The 24,433-nt window shown below is 54.8% G+C and overlaps 2 protein-coding genes across 2 annotated transcripts; both read left to right on the top strand.

The window, feature by feature from the left end:
* Positions 1-1,284: 1,284 nt before the first annotated feature.
* Positions 1,285-8,223, top strand: Erf (ETS2 repressor factor). Its single transcript, XM_047530104.1, has 4 exons — positions 1,285-1,451; positions 5,978-6,212; positions 6,577-6,692; positions 6,790-8,223. Exons 1-4 carry the CDS (start codon positions 1,430-1,432, stop codon positions 8,061-8,063), a joined length of 1,647 nt encoding a protein of 548 aa, XP_047386060.1. The 5' UTR covers positions 1,285-1,429; the 3' UTR covers positions 8,064-8,223.
* A 4,296-nt stretch (positions 8,224-12,519) lies between these two features.
* Positions 12,520-22,833, top strand: Gsk3a (glycogen synthase kinase 3 alpha). The gene is made up of 11 exons (XM_047529610.1): positions 12,520-13,279; positions 14,874-15,061; positions 16,979-17,062; positions 17,235-17,345; positions 18,988-19,118; positions 19,212-19,318; positions 20,282-20,379; positions 20,461-20,556; positions 20,968-21,154; positions 21,496-21,588; positions 22,140-22,833. Exons 1-11 carry the CDS (start codon positions 12,988-12,990, stop codon positions 22,211-22,213), a joined length of 1,461 nt encoding a protein of 486 aa, XP_047385566.1. The 5' UTR covers positions 12,520-12,987; the 3' UTR covers positions 22,214-22,833.
* The last annotated feature ends 1,600 nt before the right edge of the window (positions 22,834-24,433 follow it).

Below are 24,433 nucleotides of genomic sequence, written 5' to 3' on the forward strand. Positions count from 1 at the left end.
GAGGCCTGAGACTTTGTCTGAGGCACTGGTGAGGAGCTGATCTAAGGCACACTAGGAACCCGGCAAGGGAGAAGCCTGCATTTAAAGCCCTAAAAACGTAGAGTCTGGCCCCTGTAGGCCTTTTCTTCTTCTGGCTTGTCTCTCTTGGTCCATCTTTTGGGTTTGTCTTGCCCTTTGTCCACATACTCTCCTCCTTTGGTAACTTGAGTCACTTTTGAGGCTGTGTCTAGGATACGTCTGTGAATATTGCTTCTATTTGCCCTCTACCCTGCTTCTGGCTCCCTGCCTCCATCCATCCGATCTGCACTCTGATTTCCTGTTTCCCGAGCCTCAGGCTCCATCCATCCCTCCCAGCTGCTGCGGAGAACAAACTTAACACTTCCCCTAAGCCCCAGCCTTAGGTCTTAAGCCCTGTCTTCCTCTCTCCTGGAGACCCTAAATTCCCCTTGGGAGCACATTTGTTGAGATTTGCGACGCCTCCTCACATCCTGGTCCCACCTACGGAACCCCTTGCCCTAGAGGAGGAGGTGGAGGTACCTCCGGCACCAGTGTCCCCAGGACAGCTGCAGGTTGAGGATGGTGGTGGTGGTTCCAGAATACATTTTTTCTGATCACTTCCTCCCCAGCTGGACTAGGGGCTAACAGGAAGGCCAAGACCCCATCCTCACAGGAGCGGAGGGTACACCGCCTCTCCATTTCCGATGCTGGGAAGTGCTTCCCACCCGTTCTACCCCACCCCTGGACAGCTGCCCCATTCAGGTTCAGGGTTGGGGGTGGGGGGACTGTGTAAGGCCAGGCTGGGAAAATGCGGTGGTCTGGATGATTATTCGCCAAGCCCTGACTCTGTCCTCCGGCAGAGAAGATTCGGCCTCCTCCCCAATGGTCCATGCCCTTCCCCACAAAAGTTTCTGACCCCACTTACAGGCTACTCCCCTCTACCCTCAGGCTCCCAAAAGAAAGTCCAGGCCCCAGGGGGCAGGGGAGGAGGAGGGGTGGCAGGTAGCAAGCGCTGAGGGCTTTAGTTATCAGCAGACAGGGAGCCTCCGAGATGGGTCATGACCCCCAGGACCCCATCCCCTCCCCGCCCTCTCCTTCCTCCCTCCCCCGCCGCGCGGCCCCTTTAAGCCCAGAGCCGGCCGGTCCTCAGTGGCTGCGCGCCGGCAAGCGTGTGTGTGAGTGCGCGGGGAGGGGGCGGGCGCAGTGTCTCCATGGCGACGCGGCGGTGACGTCGCCGGCCGGGGGGCGTGGGCGTCCCGGCCCCGGAGTGCGATATTAACCCGGGAGGCGGCGGCGGGGAGGGGAGAGGCTCTGAGAGGCGAGGCCGTGTGAGGCGGCGAGGGCGGCCCGACGGGCGCGGGACGGGACGGGGCAGCGCGGGCGCCGGGAGCCACGGCCCGGAGTCGGGGTGCCTTGCCCCGGGCCCCCCAGCATGAAGACCCCGGCGGACACAGGTGGGGGCGGGGGCAGCACGTGTGGGGGAGACTTGTTGCCCCGGGAAACCGGGCAGAAAACTTTGGGGGGGCTGGAGGGGTCCGGGGGAGCCCGAGTGATTCCTAGTTATGGGGGACCCCCAAGCACTCAAGACCTGTTGCTTCTTGTGGAGCGACAGGGGGTGCTGCTTGGGACCCCCAATTCGGGGCTCGGGTCGGAGTGGTGTGGGTGTTGCGGGTCCTGATCTTCTCTACCTGCCCGAACCTCACAAGCTGGGCTCTCCCCCACTCCCTAGATCACGGGGGTGGCGGGGTCCCTCCCTGCCGTTCTGTCACGTTGCACTCTGGGGGCCGGGACGTGTGCGGGGCGGGGGGGGGGGTTGGTCCACTGGGCCCGCTATCCCCGGTTCCGCGCTGCGCGGTCCGGCCCGTGACCTTCACAGCTGCGCGTGCCTCGCATCGGGTTAGTGGGGGATACGGATGGCCTCTAGGAGGGCGTGAGTGGGGAGCCCGGGACTCGGGGTCCGGGCTGCGCTGCCCCTCCCCCGCCCGTCTCCGCCGGCTCCTCGCTCCCCCGCCCGCACCGAGTCGCAAAGTTCCAAAGCGCAGCCCGAACGTTCGAAAAAGGAACTTTTTGTTTCCGACCTTAGAACGCGCTGCTTTAAGGTGGCTCGGGGGAGACATGGGTACCCTCCTCCCGCACCGTCGGAGGCTGGGGGTTGAGGAAGGTGGGGAATGTGGTGGGGGGACGCAGAATCTCCCCCCCCTTCCCCCTCCCAGATCCAGCTCTTCTCTTTCAGCGGGCCGTCTTTCCCTCCGCCCCTCTTCCCCGCCAACTTGCTCCTCCTTAAGGGGCCTGGGTTCCCCTCCCCCCCTTGGCCGGCGGGCGGGGGGCATCGGGATTAACCCCCCTCCCGGTCGGACTTTCCCCCCTCCCATCCCCCGCCGCCCCCGGGCTCGCACAGGCTGGACTTTGCGCCCGGGTGCGCGGGGGGAGGGGTCCTAGCCGCCCCCTGCCCGTGTACCCTGTCGGAATCCGGCCCGGGGCGGGGACGGGGGAGGGGGAAGGGGGCCGGGCGCCGCTGTTCAAACTTGTTTCCTTTCCCCGGCGGCGGCCGCGGCTAGGGCTCCTGTGTGCGGGTGTGTGCCCCGACCGGCCCACCCACCCCACCCCCTGCTCGGCGGGTGGGGGCGGCTCTTAAAGGGCTCGGAGCAGGACTTCGGCGCCAGGGGATTGCGGCCGGGGAGGGGGGCTGAGGGTGGGGCAGGGGTTCGGAGTGCTGTAGGGTCAGTCACGTGCGTCCCACTTATTCCCCGGCTTCCACAGGCTCCTGGGCCGCTGGGCCCTGGGGGCAGCGAGAGCCTCCCCTCACTCGGGGAGGGCACCGAGGTGCCCAGACAACTCCGCCTGTCTTTCCTCTCTACTAGGGGCCTTGGCCCATTGGGACCGGCTGGGAAGCTCTACAGTCCTGGCTGGGGTGCGAGTCGTGTGTGGGTTCTCTGGTTTGGGGAGTGGGAGCTGGTGAGGGGGGCCTGGAATGGCCTCCCGGTCAGTCCATTTTTCCGTGTGCTGGCGGTTATGAGCCCCTCCATCTGATCCTCCATCCCAGCCCCTCTCTCTTCTGCCGCGGCTGTTTCCCACTTCCTGTTTTCTTCCCGGCCCTGGCGCCATCGAGGGCTGCCTGGAGTGGGGGAGGTGGTGGGGCCCCCCTGGAGGCCAGCGTGTTCTTCCTCTACCATCACTCCTCCCTTCCGACCCCCATAGTCTCTTAAAAAAAGTTTGGACAGTCACGTGAAATTGAGGGGGTGCCTAGGAATTCTGCCCCCACCCAGTCTTGCAGTCTGGGAGAATCCCTACCCTACCTCTGTGAGATCCAGGTGTGCCTTCTGGGACCCAGCCATCTCAGCCCTTCCTGTCTGCTGCCACCTTCACACCCGGTCTGTGTTTCTTGAACCCCTCTTTGAATGCAACTGTTTTCTCCATCTCTTTGCCTCACTGGTCCCCCATGCTCCAAAGGTCCTGCACCCCCAGGCTTTCTTGGTGCAGAGCTGGCGTTTCCCTGATTTAAGCACGTGGACACATACACAGCATACGCTCACACATGCTCCCCTTGCCCGTGCCTGGCTCCTGGCTCCAAGGCTTGGGGAACAGAGCCCCATTGAGAGTCCCTGACGTCACCCCCCCTTCATTCTGCCCCCCCAAAGCCAGGAACAGGCCCTTATGTATGCTGTGTCCGATGAGGAAAGCTGGTGTTGGGGTGGGCCTGGGTGTGGGGAAGGGTCCCTGCCAGGAGTGGCAGCCAGGGTCCAGGCCCTGGGGGGCGGGGTGTCACTCAGGGAAGGAGGTTAACAAGGGGGCCTGGGACAGCTCAGAATGCAGCTTGAGGCCTTTCCAGAGCCCCCCCACCTCCTTTCCGAGTTCCCTTTGTGTTGCATGTAGTCTCTCTCACTGCCTCTCTTCTGCAAAGTTTATTTTTAGCCTCCTGCTCCCCCGCTCCCAGGACTGTCGCTGCACACACGTTGCCTGGTTACCGGGACATGGAGGCTGGGGCGGGTGGGCTGGGAAGGGTGGCTTTAATTTGGGGGGGGGGGTGGAAGTCAATACACCCCTCCACCCCCAGATGGATGTCTCAGGGCTTCAGCCCCCCTCCTAGGTCTGGGAGCCAAATTGGGACTGAAGTGAGAGTAGCATGTAGCTTCGTATGGTACCCTGAGGGGGCCAGAAGCTTTTTGGAGAGGGCTCTTGGGGTACTTGGTGGTTGTACCCTGGTGGTTTGGTCATCTGGGTTCCCAAAGGCCTCTGGGCCCAGAAGGAGACCCTGGGACCTCTGCTGTGTAGCAGGCTGAGGATAATGGGGTGAGGAGCTGAATTCCCAAGAGAGGCATGGGGCTGTGGATGCTGGGGTCCTTGGAAGAGGTTGTCAGGAACTGTCCCTGCTAAATGGAGCAGTGCTGCTGGTCCAGGACTCTGGGTCTGAACAGCTGGAGGTCATATTCCTGGAGCCCTAAGGGACTGGTTTAGGCTGGGACTTCTGAATGGGGTAGGTACTAGGAGGGGAATGTAATACTGGTCATGCCAGTCTACCAGGAGTTGGGCACTTGAGCTCCTGTTGGGGACAGAGTGAGTTTTGGATTTGAAGGGGGTGGTCCCAGTGTGAGCAGGTACTGCTGATCCCTGGTGTTCTCAAGGGGAAGGATCCAGTGTTGGATTCCAGACTGGGGTGGAGTCTTTGGGGAGGCTTAGTCTTGCCCAGAGGCCTGGTTGGTACCTGCTTGAGCTGGGGCCAAGAGAGGGAGACTGACCTCTGCAGACTTGCAGACCAGGATTTGGAACCCCGCCCTTTTTTTTTTTGGAGAGGGTCTTGCTATGTTGCCTGGGCTGGTCACAAATTCCTGAGCTCAATATTCCCACCTCAGCCTCCCCACTAAAGGGACAAAAGGTGTACACTACCACACCCATTTACCCCCGTTCATCTTTAGCCATCCACCATCCACCTTGGTCTTCTCTTCACTAGTGGCACCAGGGCCCCTGCCCTGCCTCCCCCCTCCCTCCCTTCCTCCCCTTTCCCTCCTCCCACCCCTCCATTACCGGCTGCCTTGTGCTGAATTATTGATGGTCCCTGATTACCCGGGGGTTTGGGAAATGACAACAACCGCAGCCCCCCCACCCCAGGCTGCCCACCCCCTCCAGGGACCAGCCAGCCCACCACCAACCTCTACCCAAGGTTAATGCTGGGGGTGGGCAGGCAGGTGGGCAGGGAAGAAGCTGAGGATGAGAAGGCAGAAGTGGGAAGAGGGTGACAGTGCCACGGTGCCTGCTTGGTCTCTGCCCTGGACTGGGGGACCTCTAGCCAGGTCTGGCCTGGATGCCTGGGTTTGGGGAGGGCGATGCAACTTAGAGGGTCCAGGGCTTGGTGCAGGGTGGGGGGGCCTTTCAGACAGTCTGGGTTTCACTCTCCAGGGAAGACAGAAGCCTCTGTGTGTGCAAGTGCTGACCTCATCGTCAACCAGCCACCCCACCCCTCCTGGTCCTTTTAAGAAAAAAAAAAATCTTCTGGTTCCTGGGGTGGGAGTACGACTCTTTTAGGTCTTGGGGTGGGGAGATAGTGTATGTTCCTAAGAAGGGTATCAGAGGAACTGGGGGGGGGGTGCATTTGGCTCTGAATGGGTGTGGGGGTGGGCTGGGGGGCTGTGCCCCAAATGGGCTGGCCACGTGTGCCCTTTCTGCCCCTCCCCCACTGGCAGCTCTGCCCGCCAGCCTGGCTTGGTGCCTAGCCCCCTGGCACTGGCCCCGGGACCCGCCGCCGACGGTTTCCTGTTTCTCCCGGTGTCGCTGGAGCAGGCTCCAGCTTCCCCTCCCCCCAGCTCCTGTCTAGCCCCCTCAAACAGACATAGAGTCTCTTCCTAACTCAGGTCTTCACTTGGCTGAGAGTAGAGGGATTTCCCTACCATGAGGGTTGGGTAGGAGGTGGATCCTGGGAAATGACCCAGATCCCCGACTTGGCATCCTGACCCCAGGCCACTCCCTCCCTGCCTCCCGTCCCTAGGGTTTGCCTTCCCGGATTGGGCCTACAAGCCGGAATCGTCCCCTGGCTCGAGGCAGATCCAGCTGTGGCACTTTATTCTGGAGCTGCTAAGGAAGGAAGAGTACCAGGGTGTTATCGCCTGGCAGGGCGACTATGGGGAGTTCGTCATCAAGGACCCCGACGAGGTAGCTCGGCTTTGGGGTGTCCGAAAGTGCAAACCCCAGATGAACTATGACAAGCTGAGCCGGGCCCTTCGGTAAGGAGGGGCTGTGGGCCCTGGAGCACAGGGTTAGTCCCCACTGGTTTGGAAGCTCCTGACCCATGGGAATGGGCTTTAGGATTGGCACCTGGCTCTGCCAGATCCTAGCTGTGTGACCTTGGGCAAATCCTAGCCCTTCTCTGAGTCATTGGTAACACAAGGTGTTGGGAATGTCATCACCTATGAGACCTCTAGTCTGGGCCCCATATTCTGGATATTTAATTTCTTTCATGTGACCCATGTTTCTCGGGGACCCTTTGTGAGCAGCACACAAGCATGCATCAAGGTATGGAGTCTAGACCGAGTCCCAATGGATATAGACTGATCAATGACCATCCCAATGGTGTCTCTACACCCACAGCTATTATTATAATAAACGCATTCTGCACAAGACCAAGGGGAAACGGTTCACCTACAAGTTCAACTTCAACAAACTGGTGCTGGTTAATTATCCTTTCATCGATGTGGGGTTGGCTGGTGAGTACCAGGGATGCATGACCTTGGAGGGAGAGAGGGTTTGTCTCTGTCCAGGCTAGGACAGGGGCCTTGACACTGAGTATCCTCACTCTGTCAGGGGGTGCGGTGCCACAGAGTGCCCCTCCAGTGCCATCGGGCGGCAGCCACTTCCGCTTCCCTCCCTCAACGCCCTCCGAGGTGCTCTCCCCCACCGAGGACCCCCGCTCACCACCGGCCTGCTCTTCATCATCATCCTCACTCTTCTCAGCTGTGGTGGCCCGCCGTCTGGGCCGAGGCTCAGTCAGTGACTGTAGTGATGGCACCTCAGAGCTGGAAGAACCACTGGGAGAGGACCCCCGGGCACGACCACCTGGCCCTCCGGAGCTGGGTGCTTTCCGAGGGCCCCCTCTGGCCCGCCTGCCCCATGACCCTGGTGTCTTCCGTGTCTACCCCCGACCCCGGGGTGGCCCTGAGCCCCTCAGTCCCTTTCCTGTATCACCTCTAGCTGGGCCTGGCTCCCTGCTACCCCCTCAGCTCTCACCGGCTTTGCCCATGACACCCACTCACCTGGCCTACACACCTTCTCCCACCCTGAGTCCTATGTACCCCAGTGGTGGCCCCAGTGGCTCAGGTGGAGGCTCCCACTTTTCCTTTAGCCCTGAGGACATGAAGCGGTACCTGCAGGCCCACACCCAAAGCGTCTACAACTACCACCTCAGCCCCCGCGCCTTCCTGCACTACCCTGGGCTGGTGGTGCCCCAGCCACAGCGCCCTGACAAGTGCCCGCTGCCGTCCATGGCACCTGAGACCCCACCAGTCCCTTCCTCAGCCTCGTCATCCTCTTCCTCCTCCTCTTCCCCATTCAAGTTTAAGCTCCAGCCGCCCCCACTAGGACGCCGCCAGAGGGCAGCTGGGGAGAAGGCTGCAGGAGGCGCTGACCAGAGCAGTGGCAGCAGCACTGGCGGGCTGGCTGAGGGGGCGGGGACACTGGCCCCACCACCACCACCACCACCACAGATCAAGGTGGAACCTATCTCAGAAGGAGAATCAGAGGAGGTGGAGGTGACTGACATCAGCGATGAGGATGAGGAAGATGGGGAGGTGTTCAAGACGCCCCGTGCCCCACCTGCACCCCCCAAGCCCGAGCCTGGCGAGGCACCTGGGGCAGCCCAGTGCATGCCCCTCAAGCTGCGCTTTAAGCGGCGCTGGAGTGAAGACTGTCGCCTCGAGGGGGGTGGGGGCCCTGCTGGGGGCCTTGAGGATGAGGGTGAGGACAAGAAGGTTCGTGGGGATGGGCCTGGGGAGGCTGGGGGTCCCCTCACTCCAAGGCGGGTGAGTTCTGACCTCCAGCATGCGACAGCCCAGCTTTCCCTTGAGCATCGAGATTCCTGAGGGCTGTGGGAAGGGGGCCCAGCTTCCCCCCACTCCCCGTGCTTTTGCTGCCTTAACCCCCCCAAAGCCCTGGAGGTGAGGGCAGCTCTCTAGTCTTCTCCCTGCCTCCTCCCTCTCCTCCCCATATTTTGTATAAAACTTTAATTTCTTTTTTTTTTTTTTTTTTTTTTTTTTTAATGGTGGGGTGGGTGGGTGCCCAGGGTCAGGGGCTGTCCCGTCTGTTTCTAAGCTCTGGGCAAAGTTGGTGGTGGGGGGAGGGAGGGGGGCATTAAGGGGGCCACCTCCATTCTGGGGAATTTATATTTGAATTGAGGCTTTGGCCTCAACACCCAGGAACTTTTTTATTACAATCGCTTAGGAAGTAAAGCCTTGTCTCCCTCCCTGTTCTCTGCCTCTTGTACCTCTCCCTCTCCACCCCACAAACACCCTCAGCCCCACCCCTGCCTTCCTTGCCCCTCCAGGGGCTGTGAGTGCCTGGGTTTCTCATATCCCACAAGGTTGCAATGGGAGGGAGGGACAATTTTTTGATGAACCAAAAATTACACGGTGTGGGGAATGGGGGTGGAGGAGGTTGAGGGGTGCCGCCCATGGGCCACAAAACTACAAGTGCCTGCTCTCCCTCTCCCCACCCCAGTATAGGTCCAATCCCTTTACCCCCAGCTGCTCCTAGGACTGGCCCATGGGCAGGCGGATGAGAGGATGGGAAGGGGGTGCCCTGAAAGCAAACTGGAAGCCCCCTCTGCCTCCCAGCTGGGGCCCCTGGGGTTGGGTGGGGGACTGGTCAAGCCTTATTCTGTATTGGGAAGGAGGGCGGGGGAGGGAAGTAGGGGGCTGCTGGAGAATGTATTCAAAACAATAAAACTTTGGACCTTTGCATGTGGTGATCTGTCCTAGGTGCTGGGTGCAGCTGCTGCAGGGTGATGGTCTCTGCCTGATTGGGAAGGAGAGGGCAAGACTGGCTCCTGGTAGATCTGTGGCCAGGGGGCCTGACCCTTCTGAATGGATCAAACCCAGGCCTGGGAAATCATTGCCTGACCTTGGGTGTCACAAACCCCAGAAATTGATTGTCTCAGGCCTATACTTGGCCCTCTACTGACTGATTCTCTGTTACATGGGAATCTGCTTATCCTTTTAAACTCCTTACTTTCATCACCACCCTATTGACTTTGGTCCTTTTCCTGGAATGCTTTCCACCTTGGATTTTCTAGCCACACCAGTGAAGGCCAGAAGCTGCTTTTGCACTGTTTGTAGCAGTAGCACCCTGCTCACATCACAGCCCTAAAGGTGTTTTGGGTTAAGCCGGGAGTCCTTTGGAGACAATGGCCTGCAGTGTCTCTTAAAACATAAATCTTGTAAGGTTAACTGATGAGTTCAACCAGCCTAAGGCCCCCAGCCAAGCGGCTTGACAAGGGTCTGGCTCACTAGTCAGCATTGACTGGTTTAGTGTGGGTCATAGATCTAATTAGAACCTGCAACACAAGGAAAGGCAGTTGACCCAGTTAAATGCCTTGTGTAGGGCCCTAACTTGGGGCTAGGACAATGAGGTCTGTCTCCAAAACCCGTGTTCTTTCAACAACTCCTGCATTTTCCTCCGTAAAGCTAAGATGGTTTAATCTAGATCGGGATCCCAGGATCTGAGAGATGAACTCATAAAGCTGGAAGCCCAGACTAGGGAGTTGAGATGGATGAAAGAGGGATTCAGGCTGGAATTGCCTGTAGAGACAAGACCAACCTGGGTAGCAGGTGAATAGCTAAAAGGGGAAGGGGTTTCCTAAGGTCACAGCTGCTAAGAGATGGAGTGGGAATTGAGGGCTCAGGGTCTGATGAACTGGCTTCACTGTGAAACCCCACCCTGTGCAACCCCAAGGAAGAGAGAATATTGACTGGCAACTGCTATCCACTTGCGCTTAAACCCTGTGCCAGCCTAGGGTGTGTGGTCCCAGATGACGTTGTTGGTTGGCAGGAGAGGATCCAGGGCTGGGGTACTGGCAAGAAACCGAGGCTTCTATTCCAGCCTATGGGCAACTGCTCCCTCTCCTGGGTGATGTAAGTCATTCCCTAGGGTGGGGGCTGCTGGGCTATTTCTGGAAGTTGGGATGAGGCATATCTCCTGGCAACACAGATGCAGCTGAATTGGTGGTGGAGTGATGGAGAAAGGTGGATGTCACTGGAGGGAGGGTAGCAGGACCCTGGTTAGTCACCCAACCCCAGTGACTTCAAAGCACCTCTAATCAGGTCAGAGTATGGTCTCACCAAACTTGTTGCCCCAGCTGTGAGGGATGGCACAGGTAGCATGAGGTCTTGAAATCTCTAGTGGCTCTCTCAATCTTTAAATGGTTCACCAGAATCCATTTGCAGATCTGAAATGAAAAGTCTACAAATGACTTCCTTGGCCGGGTCCATATTCTCTGAGACCCTGACTTCCAAGCAGAAAGCTCTTCACAAATCTCTCAGGACACTTCACAGATGAACCCTGACAGAGACCCCCCTTTGCACCTATAGCCCCCTAGCATCTACATAGATCCCTAAAGCCCCTGATGTTTCTCAGACATCTCTCGTCTCTGCGGGTTGTTCAGAGGTCTCAGTGGTCAGTAATTTCTGTCTTCCACAGATCTTTTACAGAAATCTTAAATCCCCTCGAATTCTCCGCTAGTTCCCAATAATGGTTCTCCATGGCCCATCAAAGACCACCTCACCTCTTCACCACTCCCCTCAGTCCCTCCACACATCACGGCCCCTCTTAAGACACTTGAGCATCTCTTTGCGAACGTTCGCACCCCCTACAGACATCCTATTAGATTTCCATCGATCGCACTCAAACTCCTACGGACCTCAATCCCTTTGTGGCAGTTGCCCACGCGCGGCTCACTGCGCATGTCCCACGGGTTCTGACGGTTAAGTAACTGTCGCTATCTTGCCATGCCCCGCCACCCTCTTGAGTGAGCCTTCTAGGTCCCTTCTGTGATTCCCTAGGCCTTAGGGCTAACTCAGAATTTTACTTTTCAACTCCGAACTGCCGTCAGAGGGCAGCAGCCACCATTTGGCTGGGCAACTACAGGTCCCAGAAACACCCACTCCGATCTGTGCGTGATGCGCCTGCAGGCTTTGCAAAGGGAGCAGAAGCGTGTCCCTGCTTTGCCTTCTGGATAACGTAGTCTGAAAAGGCTTTAGCGTTACCATCTGTCGCCTCTGGACCATTCTGTGTCCTCTGGGAATTTCAGTGAGGAACAGACCTAGCGGACAGGACTTCTTTAAGGCTTTAGAAAGGCTAGGACAGTTAGTATGAACACAGGCTTGGATTAAAGTGAAGCCCAGAGACCAGTTCCCACCATTCTCGAGGTGGGAGGGGCAGAGAGCGCTTTCATTCTCGTACCAAGCATTTCCGGGAGAGGGAAGGGTGAGGGGACACACACAAGAACTCTATTTCCCAGCGCCCTTTGGGAATGCTCTCCTTCCGGGTATTAATCAATACACGGAGCGACTCAACACGCGCACAAAGCCCTAAGCTACTTCCTATAGTCGTCTTCCTTGTTTTGGGTTATTCAGGATCCTGAAATTTAGGAAGCGCGAAAACGGGGAAAGAAAAAATAGGGGTATAGGGGTTCAGGACATAAGTCCTATCTCTTTAATACTCGGCTCGGCCTCCACATTGCTAGAAAAAGCTAGACTGTATCCGAAGACAAGTGCTCTTGAGAAAGAACTTTGTTTCCCAAACCCTTCTCGGGGACAGGGAGGGGCGTTTTTTCCTTCCTGATATGTGGTAACCTAGAATTGAGAGGTGCTTGAACTCTTTTTTTTTTTTTTTTTTTGGCAGCAGTCACAGACCGACTTGGATTCATTCTTAGTACTATGGGGGCGAGGAAGGAGGCGTAAGGTACTTCCCAGTCTTGTCAGAGAGCTGCCATCCTTAGCCTTTTACCCACACTATCCGGATGGTACCCATTGGACTCCACTTCCCAGCAAGCCTCTGAGTCTAGCCTCACAGAGTCAGGATCCGCTTTGGACAGTTCCCAGCATACTTCGGGCTCCTGGTAGATTACGCCCCCTCCGTTCATGGGGAGTCTGCCTTGAACTCCATTTCCCAGAAGACACTAGGGTTTGCTGTAGCAACTGCACTGAAGCCTTCGGCTACATTTCCCGAACGATTACATTTCCCAGCAGGGAATGCGGCTCAGTGTACCTGGCATGGGGAGCGCGTTGTCTACCCTACTTCTGGCCTATCTCTGGAACGGCGGTATCCACCTGGGACTTAAGGATCACCTGGGACTACATTTCCCGTGGTGCTTTGGGATCTACTTCACACCTGCAATGCGGTGAGGGCGTGGTGACAACTCCATTTCCCAGCTTGCCCTACGGCCGGAGGTCTGAAGGTTCACCGACGCCGACTAGATTTCCCAGAGGGCACCTGGTTCCGAGAGTCACAGCCAAAAGACTTAAGTGAGGCAACTGGACTCCGTTTCCCGGCGTGCTTCAGGACTGCACAACTGAAGTCATAGAGCGGCTGCGACTACATTTCTGAGGTATCCCTCGAGCCTTGCCGTTGCCGCAGTGGAGCAAGTGCGCGGTTCTATTTTCCAAAAATTAGAGGGTCCGCCTTCGGCACAGTTGACGGACGAATTTTCCAGGATTATATTTCCGGACGTGCTGCGCGACCCGCATCCCCGCCGTGTACTCTGAGGCCTTTGCGGACTCCATTTCCCGGCGTGCCACGCGGGCTTCTGTGCCTGCCGAGGGCGGCGACGGCGGCGCCGTGGGCAGGCGGACTTCATCTCCCGGCGTGCCCCGCGGCGGGCGCTGGGCCGGAGCCGGAGCCCGAGCGGCGCGGCCTGGAAGAGGCCGGAGCCCCGGGGAGGCGGCGGCAGCGGCGGCGGCGGGGGCAGCCCGGGCAGCCCGAGCCCCGCGACCTGGGCCTGCGCTCGGCGCCATGAGCGGCGGCGGGCCTTCGGGAGGCGGCCCTGGGGGCTCGGGCCGGGCGCGAACCAGCTCGTTCGCGGAGCCAGGCGGCGGAGGCGGAGGCGGTGGCGGTGGCCCTGGGGGCTCGGCCTCTGGCCCAGGCGGCACTGGCGGTGGGAAGGCGTCGGTCGGTGCCATGGGTGGGGGCGTGGGACCCTCGAGCTCCGGGGGTGGCCCCAGCGGCAGCGGCGGAACAGGCAGCGGTGGCCCCGGCGGCCCCGGCGCGGGCACTAGCTTCCCGCCGCCCGGAGTGAAGCTGGGCCGTGAGTACTAGGGGACCCCGTGTGGGATGGTGATCTGTTTCCCTAGCTCTGTAAACGTCGTTCGGGTTCTTTCACATACCCACATAGGAGTTCGAGGTCACTGTCTGGAATTGAGTTTCTCTGTCTCCCAGAGAAAGAGGTTTAGGGGTTACCATCACTTAAAGTTTAGGATCAGAATTACTAACATTCAGAGAAACAGGGGTCACAAGTTCTCATTCTTCTAGTAACAAGGTCTTGGATCCTTGAGCCTTAAAAATAGATCTGAAGTTGCCATCTATTAGAGAACAAGATCAGAGGTCATAGTCGCTTGCAAATGGGAATCTAGGATTATTGCTCCCTAAGACAACATGAATAAGGTCACCACAGTACCCCCCCCCAGCACAAAAAGGGGGATCTGCATTTTCTCTCCTTCAGAATATGGGGATTTGGACTGAACATCTCTCAGAATTAGGGATTTGTGGTTATTGTGTCCCCAAAGAACAGGGCCAGGTTTAAAACAAGGCCTGACATCATTATCCACTGAAAACATATAGGGCTTTACCTCAATGGTGGCAATTAATAATTGTTACTTTTGCTTAGAAGTAAGGACAGCTTGAGAATTAGCATACCTTTTAGACCAAATCCATTGTCACTATTCTTAAAAAAAAAAAAGGGGGAAGTGGAGGTGGGTCACAACTCCCCATAAAATATGGATCTAAGATAACTCTTTAATCATTTTGGAGTATGGTATCATTAGTTCTGAAAAAAATAGCAAGGTAGGGTTATCTCCTTCTAAGAGAAAGTGTCACTGTCCCTTCAAAATGGATTTGGTTCATCAGTTTTCCAAAGGGAAGGGATAACTCCCCTAGGGATGGTACCAAGTTGTGTTGCCATTAAGAAAACAGGAATTGGGAAGCAGATCTTTCCTTCAGAGACCTGAGGCCAGACTAGCCCCCCTGAAGAGAGAGATCAGGTTCTCCATTCTCACATTTGTTCTACTCTGGATCACACAGATGAAGAGATCAGGTCAGTGCCTGTTCTACTGCAAAGTATTTGGCAGGGACATCTATCCCCAAAGTGCCAGGAGAGTACATTCATTTCTGTCACCAAGAACCAGCTCCTCCAGGAGGATTTAAAGCTCACTATCCTCCAGGCTGTGAAAATGGTCAGTGCTTTCCCTAAGTAAGAGTACTTCAGGGTTTCTTCACCCTTTAGTGGAAAATGTAAGGTCATGATTATAGGAGGGGCTGGAGAACAGTGGTCCCACAGTAGTTGAATTCGACATCTGGGGGTGTTACTATCTCCCAATACCAGTGATTTGCTGCTTTCTAGAAGCAGAAATTAGAGGATGCCAACCCTTGAACAACAAAGAGGTTTAGGTGTCATTGTCTCTCACATGGGAGGAGACAGGATTTAGGGATACTTGAAGGGAAGAGGGCTAAGTTCAGTAGGTGGTGGTGGTGGGGTTCCCAGCAACCACCTTTCCTCAGAGAGTGAGAAGGGACAAAGAAGCACCAGTGAGCTTTTTGCAGATTTCCCTCCCTCCCACAGCTCGGGGATGGAGTGATGTGAGAGGGTAAAGGTCAGTGGATTGTGTGTCCCCTTTGTTCCCCAGGTGACAGCGGGAAGGTGACCACAGTGGTAGCCACTGTAGGCCAAGGCCCAGAGCGCTCCCAAGAGGTGGCTTACACAGACATCAAAGTGATTGGCAATGGCTCCTTTGGGGTTGTGTACCAGGCACGACTGGCAGATACAAGGGAACTGGTGGCCATAAAGAAGGTTCTTCAGGACAAGAGGTTCAAGGTAGCTTGTGGGGAATGGAGATGTGGTTGGGAACTGGCATGACTGTGAGAGTACCCAGCAGCAGTGCTGGAGCCTGGGTTTTCAAGGGGGACTTGAGCATGGGCCAGAGTAGAAGGGTAAGGAAGGGAAGTGTGTGGAAGATGGGAAACCTGGATTCTAGGACAGACAGCTGACATTTATTGGGCATTTATTTAATATAAGATAGACAAGTTCTTGTTTATCTCTTTAAGGGTAGGTGCTGTTGTTACTTCCTCCCCCCCCCCCCCCCCCAGTATTGGGGATTGAACCCATTCATTATTTACTTTTGACACCAGGGATTGAACCCAAGGGCACTTAACCACTGAGCAACATTCCCAGCCCATTTTATTTTATTTTATTTTATTTTATTTTATTTTATTTTGAGAAAGGATCTCACTAAGTTGCTTAGGGCCTTGGTAAGTTGCTGAGGCTGGCTTTGAACTTGCTATCCTCCTGCCTTAGTTTCCTGAGTAGCTGGGATTATAGGCATGCACCACCTCCCCTGGGTATTGTTATTCCCATTCTAAGTAAGCAGAAATTAAATTTATAAGTATCCAAATCAAGAGTAGCATCTCTGATACACAAGCCCATCACTGTAAACAGCTGTTTACACTTCTTCCCAGAGGTGAAAGGAAATAGCAAAGCTGATGCTGGTGGCTCTGAAGGTTGCCCTCTGTCCAGGTGTTTGGCCAGTGCAAGATAGAATCCAACCTGTGCTGTGCTCACCAAACCACTTGTCTTGGTGTGGAACTTTGTGCCTCCTGAGAAAAGAGTGCCCTTTTTCACGAATGCAGAAGCTAGCAGAGGCCCAGGAAACAGGGAGGAGATGGAAGTGGAGGGATAATTGGTGTTTGGATGACTGGAATTTGGAGCCTAGACTATCTGGATGTGAGCGAACTGAACCTCAACCAGGGCCTGGGTCTCAGTAGTGAGAACTTTCTGGGAGGAGGAGCTCAAGGGTGTCAGACAGAACTTAATTAGAATTGAGTTCCATAAGTGGGAGGGATCTAGGGGGGTAGGGAGCTCAGAGGCCCTAGAGAGGAATAAAGAATTGGGGAAAATGCTGTGACTGGGCCACCTGGGAAGAGGCCAGGATGTGGATCAGAAGATAAGGATTAGATGTTTGGGTTCTGGGACTGAGGATCCAAGCTAGAGTTCAAGGTCCCCAGTGCTTCCAGGGGAAGCAGTTGGGAATGTGGGTACCAGGGTGACTGGATGACCACCACTAATCTATTGCTGGTGCTATGTATGGTGGTACCATATGGCCACCTCATCAACTTTTTCAGAGAAGACTGAGAACTGGCTTTTTATAAGTAAAGTAATCTAATTTTTATCTATTTATTTACAGTGCTAAGGATGGAACTCAGGGCCTTGTACTTGCTAGGCAATCACTCCACCTCTGAGCACCTTTTTTTTTTTTTTTTTTTTGTGGTGGTGGTACCAAGGGTGCTTTACCACTGAGCTACACCCTAGCCCTCTCATTTTTAGACAGGGTCTCACTAAGTTGCTTAGGGGCTTGCTAAATTGCTGAGACTGGCCTCGAACTGTCTTCCTGCCTCAGCCTTCCAGGTTGCTAGGATTACAGGCATGTACCACCACCCCCTGTAACCCTTGACTTTTAAATGTCAGCAATAAGTTGAAAATGTTTTAAAAGAAAGTGGGCTGAAGAAAACACATCAGTAGTCTGGGATTAACCCACAAGCTTTCAGCTTATGTGTGAGGGGAAGGGGCTGGGGGTAAGGATTACAGGACGCCCCCTCTAGGGACCTTAAAACTTGGTGGGACTCAGGGAGCAACTTCCTGCTGTGCTGGAAGGAGTGGGAGTTGAGCTGAGGTGATGGTGTGAGGGAAGGGAGACAGAGGTTGGTTGTATTGAGATTCTCTCCCTTTGCCCCCAAGAACCGAGAGCTGCAGATTATGCGTAAGCTGGACCACTGCAATATTGTGAGGCTGCGGTACTTTTTCTACTCCAGTGGGGAGAAGGTGAGACCTTGGGATGCTAGGGGTGAGTGTGTGGCCTCACCTTGCCTCCATTGTCTTGCCTGCCTTTTCCATGAGGTCCAGTCCTTCCCTTGCTGTTCCCTATACACTTTGCTTTCTCCCTTCTTTACTCTTAACCTCACAGTATCTCACACATCTCCTTTACTCTCTACAGAAAGATGAGCTTTACCTAAATCTGGTGCTGGAATACGTGCCCGAGACAGTGTACCGGGTGGCTCGCCATTTCACCAAGGCCAAGTTGACCATCCCTATCATCTATGTCAAGGTAGGAAGACAGCAGGTTGCTGAGGTTCAGGCCCACAAAACCAGCAACTCTGGACCTTCCTGTCTTCTGTGTATTTCCTCATCCTCCAAGTTTATGTTGGTCTCTTGAGGTCCCATGTTCCTTGCCTCTGTCCCCATACCCTTCAGCTGGAGTTCACCAAACCAAGGCAAGGGCTGACTGACTCAGGAAAGCAACTTGACCAGGGAGCTAAGGAGGCTACAAGGTACCTGCTTAGATCCACACTGGGAGCCCAGTATCCCCAGTAGTACTGGGGTTAGTGGGGACAAAGAACACAGAAGGGGAGCTGCTGAGGTCAGAGTCTAGGCCTTTGGAGTCTGATCTGGGCAGCTGGGAAGGACTTAGGATTGTGATTGTAGGAAGTCTAGTGTCCATCACGGAGGTAGGCATGCATCTGCCTATATCTTGTGCAGGATTATTTCCACGTCTGGCACTGTACCCTGGGTGTTATGGATACTCCGAATGAATTAATGAATGAATGAATGAAAGAGGGATGATATGGAGGACAGGCTGTTACATTGGGAGGTGGGTGGGTTCCTTTGCTGGTGGTCACTCAGGCCCAGCTGCTTCTCCCTCTGGCTTTAAGCACACTATACCTGGTTGAGCCAGTGCCAACATGGGCAGTACCCATGGTTGCTGCTGCTGGATTTCACCTGGGAGGGGAGTTCTCTGGTTGGGTAAAGTTGTGCTGATACTCTCTGAACACTGGGTGGGCCCAGTGCTGAACAATTCCAGAAGCTCAGGTGACTGAGATCCTGGCCTTTCCCTTGAAGAACTCTCTGGTAGGGATGATGGATACTGTCCAGGAAACTGGAAACAAGCTGCTGCCATACTAGAGGGAAAATAGGGAATTCTGGAAATAGGCAACATGGCTTGGGGCTGAGAAGGATCAAGGTGGACTTCTGGGAGGAGATCTGGTGCAGGGAGAAGCAGCAGCCTCTGTGCTATCTCTGGGACAAAAGAGGAGGGGACTCAAAATGGGTGTTTGTGTAGTGAAGAAATCGAGCAGTTAGTACATACCAGACAGTGGCCTAGATCTGGGAAAGCAGAGTGATTGGAACTCAAAGGTCCCTGTTCTCTTGGCACTTAGATTCTAGTCAGTGTGTAGAGAGAGGCAGGAAGATTGAACTGGAGAGGGGGGTGGCTCGTGGGTGGTTTTGACTGTCGGATGGAGGAGGCTGAGCCCTTAGAGAGCCAATGGTTTCTGGTGAGGGGGAAGCTGAGTGTGTAGCTCCCCAGCCTACTTTATGACAAGGCCTTCTGATGTGTCTGTCTTACTCATCAGGCTTCTGCCAGGGGGTGTGATTACCTCAGTAGTTCTCAAAATGTGGTCCAGGGACCAGCATCAGCTCTAGAGGGCTTGTTGCAGATGCCCCAGCCTGAGGTCACAGAATCTCAAACTCTAGGAGCATGGCCCAGCAATCTGTTTTAACAAGTCCTTCAAATGATTATGCTGCACACTAAAGTTTGAGAACCAAAAGTCTCAAACATGGGTTTCCTGAGGCTGTGGATTAGCCAGCAGAAGAGTGGCTTGGAAGAGCTCTTTATGCTGAGACAGTGGACCAGTGGTGTGCTGTGTGGGGAAGAGCTGGGTTGGAGTTCGGCTTTCCTCTGCCTGCCCCAGGTATACATGTACCAGCTTTTCCGGAGCTTGGCCTACATCCACTCCCAGGGTGTGTGTCACCGTGACATCAAGCCCCAGAACCTGCTGGTGGACCCCGACACTGCTGTCCTCAAGCTCTGTGATTTTGGCAGGTGGGCCTGACCTTGGTGTGTTGGGTGGCTCAACGGGCAAGAGGAGGCCTCATCCTTCGGTTTGTGTTTACTCTTGCCCATCTCTTCCCACAGTGCGAAGCAGTTGGTCCGGGGGGAGCCCAATGTCTCCTACATCTGTTCTCGCTACTACCGGGCCCCGGAGCTCATCTTTGGAGCCACTGATTATACCTCGTCCATCGGTCAGTTATGGGAGGGTGGTGCTGGGGAATGACAGTCTTGCAAGTTTTAGGTTCTTTCTGTGTGCTGTGTGCCAGACTTGGTGATAAAAGCTTAATCTCTGTTCTTTTACCCAGTCCTCAATCTTAGACTGATATGTCTTATGCTCATATTAGACAAGCAACCTAAGCCTGGGAGGTGTGAGCCCCCCTGCTTGCAGTTGCATTGCTGGGACTGGGCAGGGCTGGGATTTGAAAGCTGACCTGACCCCAGAGTCCATCCCAGCTCTGGAACCTCCCAGTTAGCCTTCTGTTCTCAGCTGGAGGGAAGGGGTCATTAGTGACCTTGGAGGAAACTGGCAGGCAAGACTTTCCCACCTTCAGGGTGTAGCCTGCTCCCAGGGCTTCTGTGTACTTCTCTGTTGGTGGGGATGGCAATGCCACCTACCAGGCATGAGAGGAAGGCTGAGATGAGGGAACGAGCATGGGAAGGTTTGAAAGAGAACATCAAAATGTAGGAGGGACTATGTGGTCCTCAGATGTGAATTGGTGTGGTGGGATCAAGGTACAGATCAGGGAGGGGTGAGAGGACCAGACTACAGCCCTTCACATAAGCAACAGAGAGGTTGGGAGGTGAAAAGGCAGTTCAGGATTTAAGACTTTTAAATTTAAGACCTTTTGATAGACTTAGGCCTAGTTTGGTCTGTCTTCCTAGGCTAGAGGCAAAGAAAGGGCTCCTTGGGGTTACTGAGCCGAGACAATGAGGACTGGAAGCACACCTAGACTGGAAAGTGCAGCTAAATTGGGTAGACCTGGAGATTCAAGGTCAGGATTAAATGTTCCTAAGTTGTGTATGACCTTGGGCCAGGTACTTCCTCTTTGACCTGAGAAAATGGGGCTCTTTGACACCTCGCAAAATGGCCATGTTTGCAAGGGGATGACCTTGGCCCTGCCTGCATAGGCCTGAACCTCCCCATTCCCCTTCAGATGTGTGGTCAGCTGGCTGCGTACTGGCTGAGCTCCTCCTCGGCCAGCCCATCTTCCCTGGGGACAGTGGGGTGGACCAGCTGGTGGAAATCATCAAGGTGAGGGCAGGGTCAGGGAGGGTAGGGGGTGGGGATTAGGGATAGGGGTCCTTGTCTCAGACCTTTCCCTTTTCCCTGCAGGTACTGGGAACACCAACCCGGGAACAAATCCGAGAGATGAACCCCAACTACACGGAGTTCAAGTTCCCCCAGATTAAAGCTCACCCCTGGACAAAGGTAGGGACTCAGGCAGTATGGCTGAAGGGTGGGTCCCCTTGGAGGCTAACTGGTTTGGGCAACCTTGCTTCATAATCACTGGGAGGATTTGAAGTTACCCAGGGAGTAAGTCAGTAACTTTCATCAGATTTCAAAGTTTATGGTATTGTAAAAGTTGAGGACCCACAAGGAAATTCAAGAATCCCATTCTTATGGCAAGGAAACTGAGGCTCACAGCAGATATCATGGAGTCACAGGATCTGGGCTGGCTGCCCACTCAAAACAGACTGACTTCCTCTTGGTGGTTGTGCCTCAGTTTTCATATTTGGAAGTTCAGGTCTATGGGAAGCAGGTGGTTGTATCTGCGAGGGGTGTGGTACTCTGGCGCCTGGGGCACCTCTCACCCTCATGACCCCAAGACCCTACCCTCAGGTGTTCAAATCTCGGACACCACCCGAGGCCATCGCGCTCTGCTCAAGCCTGCTGGAGTACACGCCGTCCTCGAGGCTCTCCCCACTAGAGGCCTGCGCCCACAGCTTCTTTGATGAACTGCGATGTCTCGGAACCCAGCTCCCCAACAATCGCCCGCTTCCCCCCCTCTTCAACTTCAGTCCTGGTGGTGAGGGCACAGCTTGGGAACCTGTGGAGCTGGAGGGGCAGCCAGAGATGTGGAGAAGAACTTTGTGTTGCAGACAGGGTGGGGCTCTATGGGGGGTAAGAGGCAGGCCTTGGGCTCAGGAAGTTGTCCCCCAAATTGAGTGAGAGCCATAGCTGCCTCAGCAGCTCTCCACCATCTATCTTTTGGTAGACTTTTTTTTCCAGTTTTACATTTAAAGAGTTTTGTGGCTAACAGTGTCCACAAACTGATCTTGTTTGGTGCCCAGTCATAAAACCTAACTGGGTTTCCAGATGTCTTGCCCTGCCTCCTCCCTGACCAGGCTTATCAATTCCTGTCTTTAGAACTCTCCATCCAACCGTCTCTCAATGCCATTCTCATCCCTCCTCACTTGAGGTCCCCGGCGGGCACTACTTCCCTCACCCCATCCTCACAAGGTAAGTTGGGGGGCCATCTGCTGAGGGCTAAAGTAGCAGTTGTGAGCCTGGGGGTGAGGTAGGACCGTTCTCACAGTCCTCGAGTGTCCTGCAGGTATTTTTAAGTTGGTGACATTTTGATAGCATAGAAAGAACATTTCACAACATGTCAGCAACCCTTTATAAAGTACTGTTACCTGCATTTGTGTTCAAATCCTCACTGGAGAACCAAAGAAATGTATTTGGCCTGAACAAAGTTGTTGCTCACATTTGAAAATGGGATATTTTGGGTTAAAATCCAGGTTTCCTCTTTCTCTTGGGGTAGAAAATCAGAAGGAGCAGCAGTGGGCTATGAGCCAAAGCTGCATCCAGTTGCCCCTTCCTGTGGAGAGCTTAGCTCTCTGGTGTGAGGCACTCATTTGTCAAGCTGGCCTTTTGGTATTTTGAATTTGCAACCATGGACCTAAAGTGGCAGCTTTTAGCTTTTAATGTAGCATCTTAAATTGAGTTCCTACTCTTGGGAGGGTGGTCCTCAAAGGCAAAGCCTAACTCCTTCCCTCCCCTTCCTTCAGCTTTAACTGAGACTCAGACCGGCCCAGACTGGCAGGCGCCTGATGCCACACCTACCCTCACTAACTCTTCCTGAGGGCCCCACCAACTACCCTTCCACGTCCATCTGGGAGCTCCAAGTGGGGCTGGGAAGGGGGGCCATAGCCCATCAAGCTCCTGCCCTGGCTGGGGATCTAGACTAGAGGGCAGAGGTAAATGAGTCCCTATCCCCACCTCTAGTCCCTCCCTCACCAGCCTCACCCCTGTGGTGGGCTTTTTAAGAGGATTTTAACTGGTAGCGGGGAGGGAAGAGAAGGAAGGAAGGACAGGGGGTTGGGGGCATGAGGACCTCCTACCCCCTTGGCCCCCTCCCCTACCCCTAAGCCTCCACCTCTTCCAACCCCCCTCCCCTCCTGTGTCCCTTGTAAATAGAACCAGCCCAACCCATCTCCTCTTCCCTTCCCTGGCCCCCTGGGTGTAAATAGATTGTTATAATTTTTTTCTTAAAGAAAAACGTCGATTCGCACCATCCAACTTGGCCCCGCCCCCTCCTACAGCTGTATCTCCCCTCCTGTCCTCTGCTCCCAAGGCCTTCTCCCTCTTCTCCCCACCCTGGAGGGCCAGGGGAGTGGAGAGAGCTCCTGATGTCTTAGTTTCCACAGTAAGGTTTGCCTGTGTACAGACCTCCGTTCAATAAATTATTGGCATGAAAACCTGCTTCCTGCCTGGCTACCTGTTTCTGCCAATGTGAGGGGGGTGCTTGGACAGCCATCTGGGATCAGGAGTATGCTGGGTCTGAGGCAGGGGATCATTGGGAGGCCCGAGTCCCTAGCTCAAGTACCCAGCCTTCCTGCACCTTAGTGCTTCCCTCTGCACATGCTCCTGGGAGGAGCCTTGCCTCCTGACCCAGCACAAATCATTGCTTTTGCTGAGGAAGGGAGGGATTAGCATCCCCAGTGAACCCTCTCAGAGGTCAAGGCTACAGAACTCAAGTGGCAAAATCAAGAATTAAACAAGTCTCAGCCCAGGCTGCCTGCTACTTCAGGGACTAGGAGAGACATTGTATGATGAGTCACTCAGGCCAAAACAGCTTGCCTGTAGGCTCTTGGTGGCACAATTATGGACAGGGTCAGAACCCTAGCAGATTCCCAAGGCTTTGTTTCCATGTTTTCAAGCAGGGCACCTAACTACTCTACCCCTCGGGATATTGGAAAATGACAACCCTGGGAAGGTTGGGTGGAGAACTTGGCTTCCTCTTAACTTTTAAAATATGCTGGGACCAGAGGGTGGGGGCCATGAGCAGAAGGAAATGGTGTCTCCTCTACATGGTGCTAAGCAATGAGTGTGAGCAGGAGACTCCAGAAGAAGGGGTCTAGTGAGAAGCAGCTACATGTTCTCTGCTGGATTCTACTTGGGAACGTAAGGAAGAGTTCTGGACATATCCCAGGAGTGCCAGGACGGTTCCCATGGGCTCTGGGCTCTGAAAGCTGTGTATATCTGCCCTAGGGGCATCTTTATACTACCCAGGCCAGACCTTATCTCAACCATGCTCAATACCATCTTGGATTTCACCTTGTTTGTAAATTGGACACAGACCATTACATGATCAAAGGGGGAGGCCTTGATCCTGGGACCCACTTCCTCCCCAGTGGCTGGCCCTCTACCCTGATGGCTTCTGCCCAGCTCTGCCTCCATCCTCTCCCTGCTAGACCACTGTCACTCACCCACTCAATTCACTCTGAACCCAAGGAGATCTGACACCCTGTTATGACCTTTCCCCCAATTATACGCACTACCTTGAACTACTGAGCCCAACTTCTAAGGCCTACCTAGCCCTACCTGTGGGACAACTCTCAGTGCCAGTTGCATTTTCCACCTTCCCAAGTACCCTGGTCTACAGAAGCCTGGGGGAGTGTGCCCTATTGACCTGTTATGACCCCCATCTGTTCAAGGAACAAAGGACTGTTATCCCAGCTTTTGACAACACTGGAGATTCCTTTCTGCTCCAAGACCTTTGATTTTTTCAAGATCTCCTCAAATCCCAACTGCTCAATAACACTAGATTATTTTTCCTCCAATTAGAATGAATCCACTGACCTCAGGCCTTACATGGGTTTCATGTCTCAATCACTCAAAACCATACTGGTCACAAACTGCTTAAAGGAACTGCCTGGGTTCTAGTCTCACAATACCTCTGCCTAGATGTGAGACCACGGGCAAGTCTATTCTCAGTTGTATCTTTGTAGCAGGGATGGGACTGAGACCCCTCTCAGACCCACAGGGGTCATTCCGTACAGTGCTAAGTGTGGCACCTACC

This window comes from Sciurus carolinensis, chromosome 16 (genome assembly GCF_902686445.1).
Source record: "Sciurus carolinensis chromosome 16, mSciCar1.2, whole genome shotgun sequence".
In the NCBI taxonomy this organism is placed as follows: domain Eukaryota; kingdom Metazoa; phylum Chordata; class Mammalia; order Rodentia; family Sciuridae; genus Sciurus; species Sciurus carolinensis.

Coding starts and splice junctions, on each gene's coding strand:
- Gsk3a (XM_047529610.1), top strand. CDS start 12,988: ATGAGCGGCGGCGGGCCTTCGGGAGGCGGCCCTGGGGGCTCGGGCCGG. Junction 13,280..14,873: donor GCCCGGAGTGAAGCTGGGCC/GTGAGTACTAGG, acceptor TTTGTTCCCCAG/GTGACAGCGGGAAGGTGACC. Junction 15,062..16,978: donor TTCAGGACAAGAGGTTCAAG/GTAGCTTGTGGG, acceptor TTTGCCCCCAAG/AACCGAGAGCTGCAGATTAT.
- Erf (XM_047530104.1), top strand. CDS start 1,430: ATGAAGACCCCGGCGGACACAG. Junction 1,452..5,977: donor GAAGACCCCGGCGGACACAG/GTGGGGGCGGGG, acceptor TCCCGTCCCTAG/GGTTTGCCTTCCCGGATTGG. Junction 6,213..6,576: donor AAGCTGAGCCGGGCCCTTCG/GTAAGGAGGGGC, acceptor CTACACCCACAG/CTATTATTATAATAAACGCA.